The sequence below is a fragment of the Bombina bombina genome, chromosome 1 (genome assembly GCF_027579735.1).
Source record: "Bombina bombina isolate aBomBom1 chromosome 1, aBomBom1.pri, whole genome shotgun sequence".
Taxonomy (NCBI): Eukaryota; Metazoa; Chordata; class Amphibia; order Anura; family Bombinatoridae; genus Bombina; species Bombina bombina.
Window position 1 is genome coordinate 171,320,831 of NC_069499.1, and position 19,609 is coordinate 171,340,439.

The 19,609-nt window shown below is 42.4% G+C and overlaps 1 protein-coding gene across 1 annotated transcript in view; it reads right to left on the reverse strand.

The window, feature by feature from the left end:
- The window catches only part of CAPN3 (calpain 3), a 337,900-nt gene that overhangs the window by 216,386 nt on the left and 101,905 nt on the right, over positions 1 to 19,609 (reverse strand). The window contains exon 5 of the mRNA XM_053697721.1: positions 12,871 to 13,039. Within this exon, the coding sequence (XP_053553696.1) occupies positions 12,871 to 13,039 (169 nt within the window). The remainder of the gene's footprint in view (positions 1 to 12,870; positions 13,040 to 19,609) is intronic.

Sequence of the window (19,609 nt, forward strand, 5' to 3'; positions counted from 1 at the left end):
TTCTTGTTACCTATATTTTCCACTATTTTGTTCTGCCATTGTCATCTACAGTTGCATAAGGTGCCTAAAACATACATGATATCTTACACATCAAACATGAACAATCAAAACCACTTCTGAAACACAGGGTTTATGTAAATACTTGTCTTGTGATTGTAAAATATTTGCATATTTGTTTTGATATGTTGGTAGTCTCACTGGATACAATTAAAGGTAGGTGTCTTGCTGATCTTGAGTTTCTGAACCTTGATTTTCAGGGGCATTTAGGCACTGTTTTTCTACTCCAGCCCTCAAGGCACATCAACTGTCAAGATTTTCTTGATATCTGAACAAGAGCAAAGGTTAAATAATCAGCTGATCAGTTACCTGACCTAACCAATCAGATGGTTCTCTAGTTCACATATCATGAAAATCTGTCCCTGAAGAGTGGAGTTGAAAAACACTGCTCTATTGAACTTGTGAAATATCTCATCTTGTAGTTGTGTGTTGCTCATTCTAAACAGAGAGGGGTGAATAGTAACGAGCGGACAATGTGGTGAAAATGCAATTTGCTTGTTAAAACGAATAGTCCTGTGGATAATCAAATGTTGATAAGACCGAAAATCCATTAAAATACGATAATCTAATGTTTTTCAGATTTTCCAATGTTACTTTTGTTTCGAATGTTCATAATTAGATCGAATATCAAGATTCAAAATTTTGAATGTAACATTTGATTTAATAAATACTATTAAGAAGTTCAATAATTCCTGAGGTATGAGATTTACTACATTGATGCATAATAGATACAAATATATTGATAAAAAATGTTCTAATTCAAATATTATGCAATATTCAAATTACAAAAATTCTAATTGAATATTACATTTAAAGATAGCATTAGAAATACTATTACGTTAAATGAATGTTAGAATGTTGTACAAGCTTTTAAAATTCAAAATGAGCGAAAAAATGTGTTAAAATTTGTCTAATTTTTTTGAATATTGCAAAACTTTCGCCCATCCCTAGGGAACCGTTAGAAGATAGATATGCTACACTGGTTATAGGGGAGAGTGACTTGCGTCTTGCAGATCTCATGATCGGTACAAACCTTTATGCATTATGCAGTTTGTGTTGTGGGAACAAGGTATTCATTTCATGGATGCATTTATTTTAATTTAGATCTTTGACATAAGAAAAACAGTGTAACTATTTAAAAAAGAAATCTTATTGTTTTTATATTTTTACATATTTTTAAGACTAGCAATATCATATGCTAGCAATATCATATGCTATGTCATATTCTCTTTTGCAAAAACTTCTTCTTGCAATTCATTTTATTATGTTTTTCAATAGCTATTTAGTAGAAATAGATAATGATATTGCAGAGAAATTTATAATCCTCTAAGGTTTCAAATTATGGTAAATTCTGTATAGAATTAATTATGTAAAATACCACATTGATTCACCATATTAATACAATTAAAATAAATACACCAAATTTCATAGCTTTAAGTAAAAATAAAAACCACCATAGATATTTGGTTAGGCTCACATTCTCCTGAAGAGAAGTCTGCAAGGGATAAAATTAGTCAATAGTGTAAATAAAATATAATTTTATAATGAAATTAGATACTTTCAGATACAATTAAAGTAACAGCTGTTGTATTTATAATGATAGCACTAATTTAGTAAACACTGTTAGGAATAGGCAACCACAATCATTATCACCCTCTAACCAATGGTCTCTCTGGCAATAGAGCAATACAAACCAGATTTAGGTATTAATGGAATGAGGCAGACTCAGGGATCAAATTGCTTTTGACATAAACCCTTGAAATTTGCTGATCAAAAACAGTTACACTTAATATCAAAGTTGGCACTACATGTTTATTTTTTTACACATAGATTTTATAGTAAGGCATATTTAGAGTAAATTACATCTTAACTGTGTTATAATTCACTTTGCAAGACAAAACAATAAAATAATAATACTAATTTGCAGAACTTACAAATTAAACAGTTCTAAGTATAGGTTACCCCAATGTTATCGATTCGCTAGCATATTCATGTTATACTAATATAAATATTTAGAAAAAATAATGACTATAAATCTCCCAATGTAGCTTTTGGCTTGTTGTACTGTTACTGTGTTTCTGAAGGTTTATGTCAGACATAACAAATGCTATTTGTAATCATATCCCTTGAGACTTTTTGGGTTTCTGGATTTTTTGGATACATAAATGAAAACAATTGATGATATTTTTCTTAGAGTTTGTAGTGCAAAAAAACATTGATCTGGTTATTTTTTGTGTTCCTTAGAAATGAAACTCCAATTCAGTAGAAGCACATCTGATAGAATGTATTAGCCACCCAAGTAATGTCTGAGGTATTTGCAAAATATCTTTACTCTTGGACATAAGAAAACCTTAAAAAAACCACAGATACTTTTTTTCTGCCGGTTTGTAGTGTGTTTGATTGCAGTTTTTTTAATTTCCCAAACAAGTGCAATTCATGCCATGTGGGCAATTAACTATTTCATTTTAAATCATGGTAATTATAACTAACATTTTTTATAAAGTAAAAAAATAGTTTCATAGTTTAAACATATGCTATATTTATTGTTATTATGTTTTGTTTAAACCAGGAAACCAAGATGCTTTGGTATGGTGTGCAAAACAGGCTGCCTTTGTTTTCAAGAGATAAAAGGTCTAGAATTAGATTTTTAAACAAAAAGCCAAGCACAATTAGGCATAAAAAATGTATTAGAATACTCTTACTGAGTTTATGCAGTGCAAGGTCACAATTAATAAACAAAGGACTTTCCTAGAAGACAGGTTTCATTTTTGTTAACATCTTATAAAGCTGCATAATCCTATATTAGGTTTCCTTTTTACAGACTACCCATATGCATACGATTATTGTGTTTTAGAAATGATCAACTTGATTATTATAGTTTCAAATTTGAACTATTATAAAGTAGCTGCCAGATGGAAGTGATTATTCAAAATCAAGTATCTTTAAAGAAAAAAGAGCAGTAACAGAAATGTTAATGAGAAATGTAGCAGGTCTTGGTACCCCAGACTGGGTATACCCGCTAAAGTTAGCTTCCTCCCACGAAACGCCAACCCATGAACCTCCACTGGATACCTTCCGCTATTAGAATAACGGCAGCTGCAAGTTGTTATAGCTACGACCAAAAACATTAGCCAAGACTGACTGCTTGAGGGTCAAAATAGGAACTGCTTTATTGCACAGAAAACACAGCTTTTATACATTTCCAACAAAAGGGGGTAGTCACCACATAATCAATAAAAACAAATATTATACAATTAGACAAATATCAGACAATGGTTGGTTAAACAAGATTCTAATCACATCCTGACTTACAAAAGGACAATAGATGATTCACACAATAACAGACACTTTACACTAAGACTAGATATGCAGACACATAACAGCAGGAGGCTGCAATAAGCTCAAACATTCTGAGTCTAGGGAGGGGGTTGGAACAGGCAATACTAAATTGGGCTGTCACTGTATACTCCAACAAAACACAGGAATCCCAACTCTGTATCAGTTCCCTCCAGTCCTCATAGTCTCTGGGAATTCATGGAAACTGGGTAAACCTGAATCCAGGGTAAAAGTACTCCAAATGTACCCTGGGCACCCACCTCCCAAATCATAGAATCCCCTCAAGTTCCTGGGTCCATAGTCGGCTGGCCTGCAATCCTCTCCAAGTACAAAAGTAACTGAAGCTTCCGTTACTTTTCTTCCCCCCCCCCTGGGGTAGACTAACCGGGTACCAGACCTCCCACTGGTTTGGACCTGAGTTAGTCGGATGGCCCAGACCAAAACTTTCTTCTATTTTTGTTTTTGGCCACTGCCACTGGAGAGTGAGAATGCTGACCTCCTCTTCCTGGAACATGCTAAGCTGCTGGGGAGAGAGGTCAGCTACCTCCTTCCCCTGGGACCTGCTTTGTTGCTGGGTAGAGAGGATGGCTACCTCCTCTCCCTGGAAACCGCTCTGCCTCTGGGGAGAAAGGAAGGATACCTCTTCTCCCTGGAAACCGCTCTGCCACTGGGGAGAGAGGTCAGCTACCTCCTCTCACTGGAACTGGTTCTGCCGATGGGGAGAAAGGTCGACTACCTCTTCTCCCTGGAAACCGCTCTGTTGCTGGGGAAAGAGGTCAGCTACCTCCTATCCCTGGAAACCACTCTGACGCTGGGGACGCTGTCCTCCTGACGTCACTCTGCTGTACTCCCACAGTGGGGGTCCTGTGTGAGACTTTCAAATAGCAATCCTGGGCCGCCATAGTCATAGCCCTCTGTAGGATCATCCGTCTCCATCTCCAGACACACCTGGGCCATATACCACCGCAGTGCCCGGTACCCTTCATCCACCTCCATCTCTGTCAGGACCAATTCGGCCATCCATTCCTCCCGGGGCTGCTTTCCCAGGAACGGCATTCATAAATCCATCTGGAGCCAGTATTGCTGCTCTGGAGTAGTAAGGGACTTCCCCTGGTAGTCTTGTTCGAAATGGAGAGCCTCGTGCTAGAGTTTCTGTCGAACTATATCCTTCTAGGCCAGTTTGCCCTCTGCCAAGACAGGGCCATCAAACTGGGTCAGCACTGCCAGCAATCTCCACTGGAATTCAGCCTCCATTTCCATCGAGGTCCCACTGGTAGTTTGGAACTGCTCCGTAAGGAGGAAGCAGATCCCACGGCTGCCAGCCAATTGTAGCGGGTCTCGGTACCCCAGACTGGGTATACCCACTAAAGTTAGCTTTCTCCCACCAAACGCCAATCCATGAACCTCCACTGGATACCTTCCGCTATTAGGATAACGGCCGCTGCAAGTTGTTATAGCTACCCCCAAGAACATTAGCCAAGACTGAATGTTTGAGGGTCAAAATAGGAACTGCTTTATTGCACAGAAAACAGAAAACACAGCTTTTATACATTTCCAACAAAAGGGGGTAGTCACCACATAATCAATAGAAACAAATATTATACAATGAGACAAACATCAGACAATTAGTTAAACAAGATTCTAATCACATCCTGACTTACAAAAGGACAATAGCTGATTCACACAATAACAGACACTTTACACCAAGACTAGATATGCAGACACATAACAGCAGGAGGTTGCAATAAGCTCAACCATTCTGAGTCTAGGGGGGGGGGGGTTGAGCAGGCAATACTGAATTGGGCTGTCACCTTATACTCCAACAAAACACAGGAATCCCAACTCTGTATCAGTTCCCTCCAGTCCTCATAGTCTCTGGGAATTCATGGAAACTGGGTAAACCTAAATCCAGGGTAAAAGTACTCCAAATGTACCCTGGGCACCCACCTCCCAAATCATAGAATCCCCTCAAGTTCCTGGGTCCATAGTCAGTGGGGAGGAGGCTGGCCTGCAGTCCTCTCCAAGTACAAAAGTAACAGAAGCTTCCGTTACTTTTCTCCCCACCCCCGGGGTAGACCAGGTACCAGACCTCCCACTGGTAAGCTTCCATTACTAGAATATTATTATTTGAATTGTTTGGTATTAAAGGGACAGTCTACTCCAAAATGTTATTGTTTAAAAAGATAGATAAACCCTTTATTACCCATTCCCTAGTTTAGACAGTGTAGGGCAGAATAGCCCGAAACAAACATAAGAATTTACGGCCTTAGGAGTGTGCTAGCTGTGAAATGGCAACAATGTTGCATTAGTGTGGGTGGGGATTTGGCTTACCTATAAGAAGTCAGGTTACAGGCCCCAGACCCTCTTTTTAGCTTGCCTTCACAGCTTGTAGGATCTGTACAGTCTGTTGCAGCATGGATCATTCCAAGAGATCTTCAAAAGCACTGGTGAGGAATGAAGAGTTGGAGGATTTACTGATCGATGAATTTGACTCAGGGGAGGATCTGGTGCTGATGAGTCGTACCCCGGTTGGTGGCTCTTCCCTTTTTCCTGAGGTCAATGTTGTGGCAGGTCCCCCCAGTAGTGGCGGGGCAGGTATAGTGGTTTCCCCTGAGATAGGCCCAGCTTCCCTCCCCTCACCCAGTCAGCCGGCGGTTGGGCCTGGGCACGGCGTTCCCCCTATTAGTATATCCCCTTCACTTCGGGATGCATGTCTCGAGGGTGTTTCGTTGGCTGGGGCAAGTGTGAGCACTTCATACTTCCGCCACCGATCACACTGACTGGTAAAGCCGTTACTTTGTGGTGGTTTTCTTGCAGTCCCTTGTGCCAGTCCTTGCGGGTGGTGGTCTTCCCCCTGTGGTCATGGCTTCCCCTCAGCCATCTCCGGGACTTCAGGTGTTGGCGGGCGAATTAACAGCCATGTGGCCGGCGGCGTCCATTTATTATGACGTCACTTCCGGTTTTGCCACTTCCAGTGACGTCACTTCCTAAACCCGCCGTTTGCGTGCCGGCCATCAAGAGGGTAGCATCATCTTCTTCTCTGGTGTCTGCAGGTAAGAGAGGAGTACCCCGGGGGAGGGTGAAGCACAGGTGCTCAGCGCTTGTGGGCAGCAAAGGAGGTTTCCAAGCCTGGGGGGCAGAGTAGGGGGTGGAGGCCTTGCAATACACAAGCAGGATGGCAATTATGAGCAGGCCACAGGCCTGACTGGGGGTACGTCAGTTAATCAGGTAGATGGCCTAGACAGGCAGCCTTCTACATGGCAGGCAATTAGTGAGGATTGGGCACTAGGCCCTAATGTTAGCGGAACTTCGAGGCCTAGTAGGAGTCGTGCCATGTCCATGCCACGATGCATGAGAAGCGCATTGCGTAGTGTGCATGGGTATGCCTCTGGGGTATCTCCCAGTGGGACTAACATAGGGGTTACAACTAGGGCTTCGGCCAAGAGAGGCTCAGGCCCTCAGCCTAGCTTATGTCAAGCAATGGTGGTAGATGCAGAACAGTGCCCTTCGAGGCAAGTACAGTTTGCAAATGCAGTGCTTGATTTAGGTTGTGTGTTGAATGGTACGCAAGTGGTGTGTGGTGCAGAACGCATGTCTGCTTCAGCTGGGGCTGTGGGGGCCTTGTCTTCTCCCCATGGTACTCCTCTCTCCCAATTCTCATTCCAGGGAATCATGGAATCGCAGGGATCTGGTTCTACCACACATTCCAGTCCGGTTTATCATGCAGAGGAGGAGCAGAGGCGTGAGGAGCAGCCCTCGACTTCCGCTAGTCCCCAGCCTGTGCTGCATCCATTGGGAACCAGTAAGATCTCTTTGATTTCTGGGCTCAGGGGGCTTAGCTCATTGTCGGATGATTCTGGGTCAGAGAGTGATAGGTCCCTGGGGTTGGAGGCCAAGGGTCATAAGAGAATGTAAAGTATTATGAAATGGTTGGTAGAGGAAAGGAAGGCCATGGATCTGCCCCTCCCCCCTGGTTTGTCCCACATGGAACCCACCTCACACGCTAGCAGACGTTGTGAGCCCTGAGGCAACACCGAGATGCAAGGCGGCTATGTATGGGGACACATATTCGTGGCCCTCATTCAGCCTACATGAGCATCTCAAGACAAAAATGGTAAGAAGGGTTCAGGAGGGTAAATATGTTCAAATGTTTGAGCTCTCTGCTGAGGCCTACAGCCAAAAGGAAATGGCAGAGGATGGTACAGGCCACAAAAAGTTTAAAAGGCCAGTTACGTTTGACGATTGGCGGAAATGCTTTCTTGTATACGCTTCTTGCTATATCACTAAATTCCCCGACCAGGCACTAGATATTTTGAAATATCAAGATGCCATAGAACCTATTCAAGAACAATATTTAGAGGGGGTGTGGAGGGATTACAATATTGCCTTTCTCAGAAATAAATTTGGTAACCCTTGCCTGACCTTTAGGGATGTGGACATGCACCTATGGGTGCAATTGGGGCCTGAGAAGCCAGTCGGGCCTGGGCAGTCTTCTGCCAGGCCCTCTGGGGGCAGAGCTTCACAGCGGCCCCGATGGCATCCCACAGGGGTCTGCTGGCACTTTCAGGACAAGCTCTACGTTAAAGGAACAGCGTGTGCATTCCGACACGCCTGCAGGTAATGTGGCCGGTTCCGAATGCACAAGAACCCAGGAATCTTGGTTCTCCCAAGAGAGACAGGGCATTGGGCATAGACGCAACGCTGGTGGAAAGGGCGACCACCCTGTTGAGGGTAGCAGCAATTGAAAAATGGCTGATACCAGATAGGGAGGCCGCCGATTTACTCGGCGTGGGCCTCCGATGGGGATTTGTTATTCCTGTCAGTTCAAAGGTTTGTGGGTCCTTGGTTTGCGGGAACCTAAAATCAGCATATCAATTCCCAAGTATGGTAAGGGAGAAATTGGGCAAGGAGGTTGTATTGGGCCGTATGGCCAGCCCCTTTAAGGAGATACCAATACTGGTGTTGGTTATCTCTCCTTTGGGAGTCATTCCTATGAATGAACCTGGAAAGTTGAGGTTAATTCAACACCTTTCCTTTCCAAAAGGGCAGTCTGTTAATGATGCTATCTCCGCCGAACTTAGTTCGATACACCTTTGACAATGCTCTCTCCCTAGTCAGAAGGGCAGGAAAAGGGGCACTACTGGCGAAGCTGGATGTGGAATCCGCATTTCACCTACCCCCTATCCACCCCTCATTCTTTCACCTCATGGGGTGTTGGTTTGAGGGAGAGTACTTTGTGGACCGGTGCTTGACTATTGGTTGCTCCATTTCTTGTGCCTATTTCAAAGCTTTCAGCAGTTTCCTGCACTGGACTATTGCTGCTGTGGCCGGCCTTGATGGGCTGGCGTGTTGGTAGGCTGCTCCGGGACGTCCGAATGTGCCTTCTTAATGAAGGTAACCAGACTCATGATGAGCAGTTTGGGCATTCCCCTGGCAGAGGACAAGACACAAGGTTCTTGTACCTGCTTTATTTTCCTGGGCATCAAAATTGACTCTGAGGTGATGCAATGCTGCTTACCTGAGGACAAAATTGTCCACATGCTGGGGGCAGTTAGGCCCATGAAGTTGGAACCTTACAGGTCCGTAAAGGACCTGCAGACCCTACTGGGTCTTTTGAACTTTTCTGGGAGAGTAATTCCCTTGGGGAGAATTTTCCTCAGGCCAATTGTGTGGTTCTCGGTCTCGCATTACTCCTGAGATGGTGGACAACCTTCAGGTGTGGGAACAATTCCTGAGTCACTTTAATGGGATCTACATGTGGAGGAAGGAAGTTTCTTCCAACACAGTGATTTAATTGATCACTGGTGCCGCAGGGTCCCATGGGTACAGCGCTTTTCTGTGCGGGCAATGGAGTGACAGCCCGTGGCTTCAGTCGTGGATTGTCAGGAGGCTGGTAAAAAAACATCTGTCTATTGGAGCTTTTTCCCATCATAGTGACCCTCGAGATATGGGGCAATCAGCTCTGCGAGGTGTTTTTTTGGACAAACATGAGCATTGTCTTTGCAACTAACAAACTTACATTAGGGTCCCCAGTGGTAGTATGGTACTCGAGGCTGCTGGTGCTGAGGGGTCTGCACCTGAACATTGTGTTGCATGCACGACATGTCCCTAAAGTGCAGAATAAGATTGCAGATGCGCTCTCCCACTTTCAGTTTCTGGGGTAGATGCTTAAGGTTATCCTTATCCTGATTACCTATGGCAGGTGGCGCTGGATGGGGAACCTTAATTACGATGATCCAATCTTCGCTGGCTCCTTCTACCTGGAACACCTACGTGAGACACTGGTCTGAATAGTTCACCTTTTGTGATGCCAAGGGAAAGCTGTCCTGTGCTGGCGACCAATGGGGTCTCCTTGACTGGATCGCTGACTTACGAGGTAATGATGTGTCTAAGGGGGCGGTCAGTTCTTGACTAACCGCCGTTTCCTTCTTCTGTAAACTATACGGTTTCGCCGACTCTTCTAGGACCATCATGGTGAGACAGGTACTGAGGGGTTGGGGACATATGATGCCAAGGACTAGAGACATTAGGGAACCTGTTACTATTGATTGCTTGGCGAGCCTTTGTCAAGCCTTGCCTGACGTATGTTCCTCTGCTTACGAGGATACCCTGTTCACGGCCGCCTTTGGGCTGGCTTTTCACGGAGCGCTCAGGGTGGGTAAATTAGTCCCCCCCTTGAGGAACAAGCCTGGATGCCTCTTGACCTCTCATGTACGGGACGATGAGTCAGCCTTACTCATTTTCCTGCCTATATCAAAAACCGACCAAGAAGGCAGAGGACATGGATCTCATTATCAGCCCACATGGACTCCGCTTGTTGCCCAGTTAGACTAATTGGGACCTACATGGATGTGCATCCAGGTGGGTCCTGTGCAATTTCTAGTTCACGTGGATGGTTCCCTGTTGACTAGATTTCAGTTCCGGGTAAAGTCCTGAACTGGGCAGCGGCTAGAGTAGGCCTTGACACTAGGGTCATCGCCCCTCATTTATTTAGGGTTGGAGCAGCTACCACCACTGCAGGGTTGGGTTGGTCTTCTGACCATATTAGATCATTGGGGCGGTGGAGGTCACAAAGGTACCTGTTGGACGTTAGGCCATTGATTGAGTAATTATTTTGTTTTTGCCTAGCAATGTTCCCTTGTTAACTGTTATTTCTTTGCAGGACCGAGAGAGGGTCCGTTGAGAGTGTGGATTACGGGTCACTCCTACATCCATTGGGTGGAACTGAGAGCGATCATGAGACCAGATAGACGCCAGTTGGAATTCCCCTCCTCCAGGGTTACTGTTAGATGGTTGGGCCGCAGGGGGTTAACTTGGTCAGGTCTTCCTGAGTTATTACAGGTATGCACCGGTGGAAGAAACCTCACGTTCTGATAATTCACGCTGGGGGGGGAATGATATGGGGCTCCTGCCATGCAAACAGCTCACTGCAGTGATTCAGTTGGACCTGCGCACTTTTCATACTTGGGTCCCCAATGCGAGGATAGGCTGGTCCAACATCATCCCTAGTATAGGGTGGCGCCATATGCAGTCCCACAGGGCGGCCTTCCAGGTCCGTAAAAAGCTATATAGGTTAGTGGGAATTTTATTGTCCCAGATAAGAGGCTTTGTTGTGGAATATGGGAACATCACAACGGCAGAGAGGAGCCTCTACAGGAGGGACATTGTGCACCTCACTGAGAGGGACATTGACCTGTTCCTATGTAATTTGAGGCGGGCTATCTTGCTACATCTATGAGGGTGGCGGCAAGAGCTGTGCCTGATTGGCTGTCTCTTGCGGCGGTTGGCCAGTGCCCCGGTTTGTCATCAGAGGTAGAGTGACGGCTGCCCAGGGGGAGGGTAGAGGTCCCTCCCCCACCTGACGTTGCCGAGAACTCCCTAAGCCCATCTTCGTGCAGCTTAGCTCCGCTTGTGTCGGCATTCACGGACGTGGTCCCATCTTCCTAGCAGGGGGTTGCTTACTCTCCTAGCTAGATTGCCACCACCTGGTGTAGGTTTGCTTGGTTGCTTTCAGCCAGTTCTCATTTCTCATTTCTTAATAAATGTGACCCACAGGTATTTTACCACACTCTGTATCTTGTGTTTATTTATAACTTATTGTTATTGTTCAGTCAGTTCTATGACTGTTATGTTTGTAATACAGCAAGCCCAGGAAGAAATGGCATTTAATTACTTAAAAGTGTGGGGCAGAATAGCCCAAAACAAATATAAGAATTAAGGCCCTTAGGAGTGTGCTAGCTGTGAAGTGGCAACAATGTTGTATTAGTGTGGTTGGGGATTTAGCTTACCTATAAGAAGTCAGGTTACAGGCCCAAGACCCTCTTTCCAGCTCGTCTTCACAGCTTCCCTCCCTCCCTTGGATCTGGTAAGGTGGCAAACTTTAGGATGGACATCACTAGGGTATTCAGCAGGGGTCTGAGGATGGATGAGAGCTAAGTGGCTCATTTCCTTAAGTTCAAGGACGATAATTTTGACTCCCCAGGTAGTGGCATGCACGTGCACCTAGTCACACCTGGTCCTACTGGTCTGGAGTTGTCTAAATTCACACCCTGGTTAGACGGTTGGCCCGGGCCCCGGTTTGCCTTTAGAGGAAGAGTGAAAGATGCCCGGGGGGAAGGTAGTTTCCACAGGCTCGTGCCTGTTGGTCCCTTCCCCACTTGACATTGCTGAGAACTCGCTAAGCCCATCTGCGTGGAGCTTAGCTCCGCTTGTGTCGGCATTCACGGGCATGGCCCCATCTTCCTAGCAGGGGGTTGCTTACTCTCCTAGCTGTTTTTGGAGCTCTAGCTCACACCCTCCTTTTCTTATACTTCTCTTACTCTACTAGCTAGATTGCCGCCACTGGTGTAAGTTTGCTTGGTTGCTTTCAGCCGGTTCTCATGTTTCATAATAAACGTGACCCATGGGTCTTTTCCCACACTCTGTGTCTTGTGTTTATTTATAAGTTATTGTTATTTTTCAGTCAGTTCTATGACTGTTATGTTTGTAATACAGCAAGCCCAGGAAGATAGGGCATGTAATTACTTATGCAGAGCCAACATGGTTATATTAATATACTTTTTACCTCTCTGATTACCTTGTATCTAAGCCTCTTCTGACAGCCCCCTGATCAGATGGCTATTGATTTATTATCTAATGACTTGCATTTTAGCCAATTAGTGCAGTGTCAGCCACAACTCCACAGTAGAGAGCACAATGTTATCTATATGCCTCAAATTAATTAGCAGTCTCTTGTTGTGAAAAGCTAATAAAAAAGCATGTGATAAGAGGCCATCTGTAGTGGCTTAGAAACAGCAAGACATTTAGAGATTTAAATATCATAAAGTTTATTAATATAACAATGTTGGTTGTGCAGAGCTGGGGAATGGGTATTAAAGGCGTTATCTATATTTTAAACAATAACAATTTTTGGTGTGAACTGACCCTTAAAGTGTAAACCCTTTTGAAATTCTTTGTAATTCTTTTGTTTCCACTTACATCTATTGAGCATCCGATAAGAGAGCCCCGCTCAAATGCTTTCTTCATGATTTTGAACACGTCTTTAGGTGCATCCTTAATTTCATAAAATTCAGTAACACCACCAGTGAAATCTTCCATGGCTTCAGTAGTATTTCCCCCTTTAAGAGCCTCATAGGATCCATGCAACCTTGAAAAGAAAACATGAGGTGTTATAAACTAAATATAATAAAATGTCAGAATTTACAGGAAAATCTGGTGTCTCGCAAAGGAATGGAGTTGCTCAACATTTCTCTGTTACTGTATAAGAAAGTTATATCAGAGTTGAAATGTGTTGTTTAATGTAAATGTTTATTTATTTTCACTTAGAAGGTTTTCTCCCTGTTTTACTTGTACTTATGTACAGGTTTTAGTAAAATGCTATGGGCTAGATTACAAATCACACGCTAACGTTTGCGTGTGAGCGACATCAGAATATTGAAGGTTCATTAATTTGCACGCATATTACAAGTTGATAGTCCCGAGCACAATCGAATTTAGCTCACGTCAGTTTTAACGCATCATTAAAATATACTGTTACACTCATATAAACACTATCTGATAATAAATATTAATATAAATATTAATAAAAATTTGAATGGTTCAAAGATATATGGTATATGGCAATGTATTTTACTGCAAAGGGCTGTAATATCTAAATACAGTATATATATATATATATATATATATATATATATATATATAGTAGCAGAGGAAAAGATAGGCACTCTCTGGACTTGTAAAAAAATGTAACCTTTATTAAATCAGACTAAAAACGGCATAATTTTTTTTCGGGATTCTTACAATCCCTTTGTCAAATGCCCAAAATATGATCCACCGAAGTGAATCTAAAAACATATGTTTACCTGAACTGCCAGCTCTATATAAATGCACCTCTGGAGACCGCAAACTCCTCAGGCATCCCACGCGTGTGATGTCATCACGTGACATCTCTCACGCACGTACCCACATGGAGGACGGTTACTTAGATAACACTACAAACAAAGAAGACGCTATACCTCATGCACATGTGCTAATACGCACGCATCCCCATCGGCAACGTCAACCCTCATGACAACATCACAAATATGACGCCCCAGAAGGGAGGCGGAGACCAACGTAAGAACGGGTGCCATAGTAACATGTCACATTCACCCTGCTCTTAACAGATAAGCATATCAAAACATATACTATACATATTACAGCGTGGAATATCTGTTTCCAATGGATTTATCTAACAAACAGCATTGTTACATATCCAATTAACCATACGGATTGACACTATAATGAAAATGGTAAAATACTGTTTTAACCTCACATTATATATTATACTATACATCCCTTGTCAGATAATAGCAGATTCACAAAAAAAATATAATTAGAACAAATTAAGAGCTATGCAAGAGTAGGAATATCTAGTAAAATAACAAACTTATCTGAATATAATTTATTTTCATACTTAGTATAATGTGAATACAGATATCAAACTGAAACAAAAGAACTGTCCCTATCACTTTAGGACTGTCTTCAATGCCAATTAAAGAATGGTAGAAACCAGTGAGATTCTACTAGATTGAACAATCATGTACAATCCTGCTTGTATGTCCATGCAGTTGTATAAATTAATTGCCATAGAAAGGACTATAATCCATATATGTGTTCAAACCTCTGGGTATTACCGTATCCAGGTCATAAATCCATCTCGACTCTCGACATAGCAATAAATTGCTCCTACTGCCCCCTCATGCCAGAGGTGGAACATGATCTATGATCATAGTACGTATACTGGATACGCTGTGTTTCAGCTGTAAGCAATGTCTTGTGACTGGTTGGTCAGATTCACCCTCTTTCAATGCTTTGCGGATGGCTAAACGATGATTCGCCATGCGTTCCGTAAAGGAAGTCACCGTCTTGCCGACATATACCAGAGAACAGGGACACATTAGAATATATACCACGTGATCGCTGGTACAGGTTAGTCTGTGATGAATAAAGTACCTTTTATTGGTATGAGGATGCTGAAAAGTCGCACCTTTCAACATGCCATTGCATGTAATGCAGCTCCCACATGGGAAACATCTCTTCTTCAATGACTGTAGCCACGTGTCCTTCTGATAGCAAGTCCTTGGGTCTGTTTTAACCAGCAAGTCCCTCAAATTCTGTGCTCTTTGATAAACCATCCTAGGTGTACTCACGTTGTCAAACGGTAAGGATGAATCAGATTCAACCAGTCTCCAGTTTCTACGTATTGAGTTAGACAATTTTTTGTGTGATACTCCATAGGTCATTACAAAATTAACTGAGGTATGTTGATCCATTTTCTTCTCCCGTAATTGTCCCTTAGGTTTCCTTAGTAAATTCTCCTTGGTATCAATAACCAACTATGTGTTGTATCCTCTTGCCATTAGTTTCTTGGCTATCTCATCGAGTTGTACTAACATAATAGAATGCTCACTGTTATTACGTATCACTCGAGTGAGTTGAAAGGTGACTACACTTTTCTTCTGGTGATAAGGGTGGAAGATAGTGGCAAATAGTAATGAATTATGGTCTGTATTTACTATATAATGAAGTGCCAAACCTACATTTCTTCTCTTCCATTACTTTAAAGATATTCAAATCCCAAAAATGTACAATTCTAACATTGAACTCTAGCTTAAAATGTATTGGACTTCTAATTTATATAACTGTATGGACATACCAGCATGATTGTTTGATCTAGTAGAATCTCACTGGTTTCTACCATTCTTTAATTGGCATTGAAGATAGTCCTAAAGTTATAGGGACAGTTCTTTTGGTTCAGTTTGATATCTGTATTGAGATTATACTAGGGGTTAAGTATGAAAATAAATTATATTCAGATAGTTTGTTAATTTACTAGATATTCCTACTCTTGCATAGCTCTTAATGTGTTCTAATTACATTTTTTGTGAATCTGCTATTATCTGACAAGGGATGTATAGTATAAAATATAATGTGAGGTTAAAACAGTATTTTACCATTTTCATTATAGTGTCAATCCGTATGGTTAATTGGATATGTAACAATGCTGTTTGTTAGATATATATGTAAAGTTTTGATATGCTTATCTGTTAAGATCAGGGTGAATGTGACATGTTACTATGGCACCCGTTCTTACATTGGTCTCCGCCTCCCTTCTGGGGCGTCACATTTGTGACGTTGTCATGAGGGTTGACGATGCCAATGGGGATGCGTGCGTATTAGCACATGTGCATGAGGTATAGCGTCTGCTTTGTTTGTTCTGTTACCTAGTTAACCGTCCTCCATGTCGGTACGTGCATGAGAGACGTCACGTGATGACATCACACGTGTGGGACGCCTGTGGAGTTCGTGGTCTCCAGAGGTGCATTTATACAGAGCTGGTGGTTCAGGTAAACATATGTTTTTAGATTAACTGCGGTGGATCATATTTTTGGCATTTGACAAAGGGATTGTAAGAATCCCGAAACGTTATGCCATTTTTAGTCTGATTTAATAAAGGTTATACAAAAAAGAGAGTGCCTATCTTTTCCTCTGCTACTATGCTGTTCTTTTGATGTGCACCCTGGCAGTTATACATAAGAAAGACTGTGCTTATCCCGCTGGGACATTGATGTATATATATAAAGGTAATAGAAGACAGCACTCGCTGGGCTTAAGGATAAGCAATAGAAGCTTTTATTTATGTGATGTTTCGGGGACAGCTCCCCTTCATCAGACCAACAATAAAATGTGACAAGCAAACATTTATACCCTCTTAGACCCTCCCCCAGTGAACAGAAATTGCGCCACAAACGGTTGTCAAGGCAACCATACACTGTTTACACCAAAATACATACACACCCAAATACAAGTTAATTAGTATCAGATACAATATACCCAATCTATCCCAGAACATCCACCTCAATCTAATTGAACATATAACATTAAAAAGTATAAATTACAAGACAAAGTCATGGACATAACTTGCTGCTAGCACAGAGCAAAAAGAAAGAAAAAAGAAAGAAAAAGGGAGAAATGACATAGCAATGATAAAAGCATAGCAGTAATCTAAATATACATCATGATATAAATATAAATATATACACATGCCAATTTGTAATGTGACCAGAGGAATATCAGTACACCAAATAGGAAATACAACATAATGTGCACTAAATAAATTGGAGAGTGAAACATACTGCATAAAGTAGGATCAAATAACCATGCAGGATGCGATAAACATGCTAATAATATTCGTAGCACTGAGAACAATGAAACAAGGTTACACCTATATCCAGAATTAAGCATAATAAAGCAACATCAGTGTAGATTACAGATATGCCTATCTCCCCCTAACACATCTATAACCCTGATCACACAGCAGAGCGCTATTCCCAAGAACGTACCTAGAGGTGTGGATACAATGCACTAACCAGAGCAACAGTGTGGGAGGGCTGTAAGTAGTCCTGTCACGCCAGCTGCTGTCAGTCAATGAGCCAGAGGTATCTGATAGGTCAGGGGGGCGCGCCTCTATATGGTTTGTAATAGGAGAAAATATATATATACTTTTCAACCTTTAAACTCCCTAGTGGAACAGTGTCAGTACAACATGCTGCAATCAATGGGAAAGATATACAGTTACAGTGAATAGTCATTGGGAAAATGTAATAAGTAGTCAGGGAAGGGACAAGTCCGCCTGTACAAAGTGTCAATGTAAGAACCACCATATAAGGTGTAGCCAGCAGATATATGTGAATAATGAGTAGACAGTCAGGCTGTAATGTATGCACATAATGAACACAATGAATAAGCTACACACACAACATACAGCGGAGCCATTTACAGTAAGGAGTATGTGAGAGCCAGCATGCAAGAGAAGCACATTGCAAAAGGCGACAGGGGCAAAAAATATAGGATGTATTATAAAAGCTGTAGTGTGCATGCTGTACTAAATATCTATAAATCTGCGCGTATAAGTATATACAACAAGTCAAAGGCTACAATGAGCGGGGCCCAGAATAAGGCTAGTGGACTCAGTCATAGGGGTATGGGACGCTATGTCCCAATAAGCTCCAATTAGGCCTAATGTCATAATAAATGTATACTTATAAATACAAAGTAAGAGCACTGCTATGAGCTAGCCACTACGATAAAGTTACCCAGGCTGGACAACAGCTAATGATAAACAGCAAAAAACAGACTTACAGTGACCAAAGTCCGTATGGTGTTCAAACATCCCAGGTAGGGGAGTATGTACCCAACAGATATATGTAAAATAGAATAACATGAAATACAATAAAATAAAATGGTCAAACATACTTATAGAAAGCAGTGCCAATCGTTACCCATATTCAGTCCTTTAGGGTGGATGGTATCCAGTTTGTAGATCCATTCTGCTTCCTTCGGTACTAGGAGTTTGTGCCTGTCACCACCCCTCCTAAGCAGGGGTTATCCGGTCGATGAGCATGAATCTGAGGTCCTTCACTGTATGTCCCTGTCCCATGAAGTATGGCACTTCTATGGTTAGCCATATGTTTTTTTATATCTTCATCAGTCTTGCCGATATAGAATAGTCCACAAATACAGTTCAGCATATATATGACAAATTTCATGGTGCAGTTAAGATGGTGCTTGATTGCATACCTTTGGTTGTTATGGGGATGTCTAAAGTGGCTGCCCTGCAGCATAGTGTTGCAGGTAGTGCAGCTAGGGCACTAGAAAGAACCAAGTCATGTAGAGACAGTTACACTGTCAGTGTTGTAGTTCCTAATGGGGTCTGTTACCATTAGGATATCCCTCAAGTTCCTGCCCTGTCTGTATACAATTCTCGGTGGATCATGCATAATATAGGGCAGTGTCATATCAGTACTCACTATTTCCCAGTGTTTCTTGAGAGTGGTACCCAGTCCCCTAGTTTTAAGGGTAAAGATAGTGATGAAGTTGGTCCTTGGAGGTTTTAAAGTAGGTACTTCCCTGTCTAATGGTGTCTCGCCAGTACCACCAGTTGCTGCCAGTCTGGAAGACATAATCGTGACCTTATTATAACCTCTAGCAGCAAATTTGCGTTCCATTTCATCAAGTTGTAGTTGACAACGTGCGTTTGAAGTGTTGTTGTGTACCACCCGAAGCATTTGGGTCTTTGATATCGCTTTGATGAGAGACCATGGGTCCATCAGGGATTCTTCAGTGCCCCTCCAGATAAGGAAAATATCTTCAATTTACCTCTTGTAGTGCAAGACTCATGTCTGTTCATATACCTTAAAGATATTTTCTTCGATGTGCTCCATAAATAAGTTAGCAAATGCCAGAGCCATATTGGAGCCCATGGCTGTACCAGTCAGCTGTAGATAGAAACTTTTCTCAAATTTGAAGTAGGGGTCAGGAGTTCCACAATAAATTCTGGAGGTGGACCCACGTAGGGGTATCTGTTCAAGCATTGGGATATGATCTGGATACCAGATTCTTGTGGTATTATTGTATAAAGGCTGGTAATGTCCATGCTAGTCAAAATGTCATCAGGCCCGATTTCATTCACCCAAGAGCGTATGTCAATAAGAGACAGGGAATCCTGTAGGTATGATTGCATGTTGAGTACAAAAGGCTGTAGTAAAGAGTCCACGTAAGTGGCCAGAGGTAAATGACATTTTGGCTAGCATGGACGTTACCAGCCTTTATACAATAATCCCACAAGAATCTGGTATTCAGATCATATCCCAATGCTTGAACAGATACCCCTACA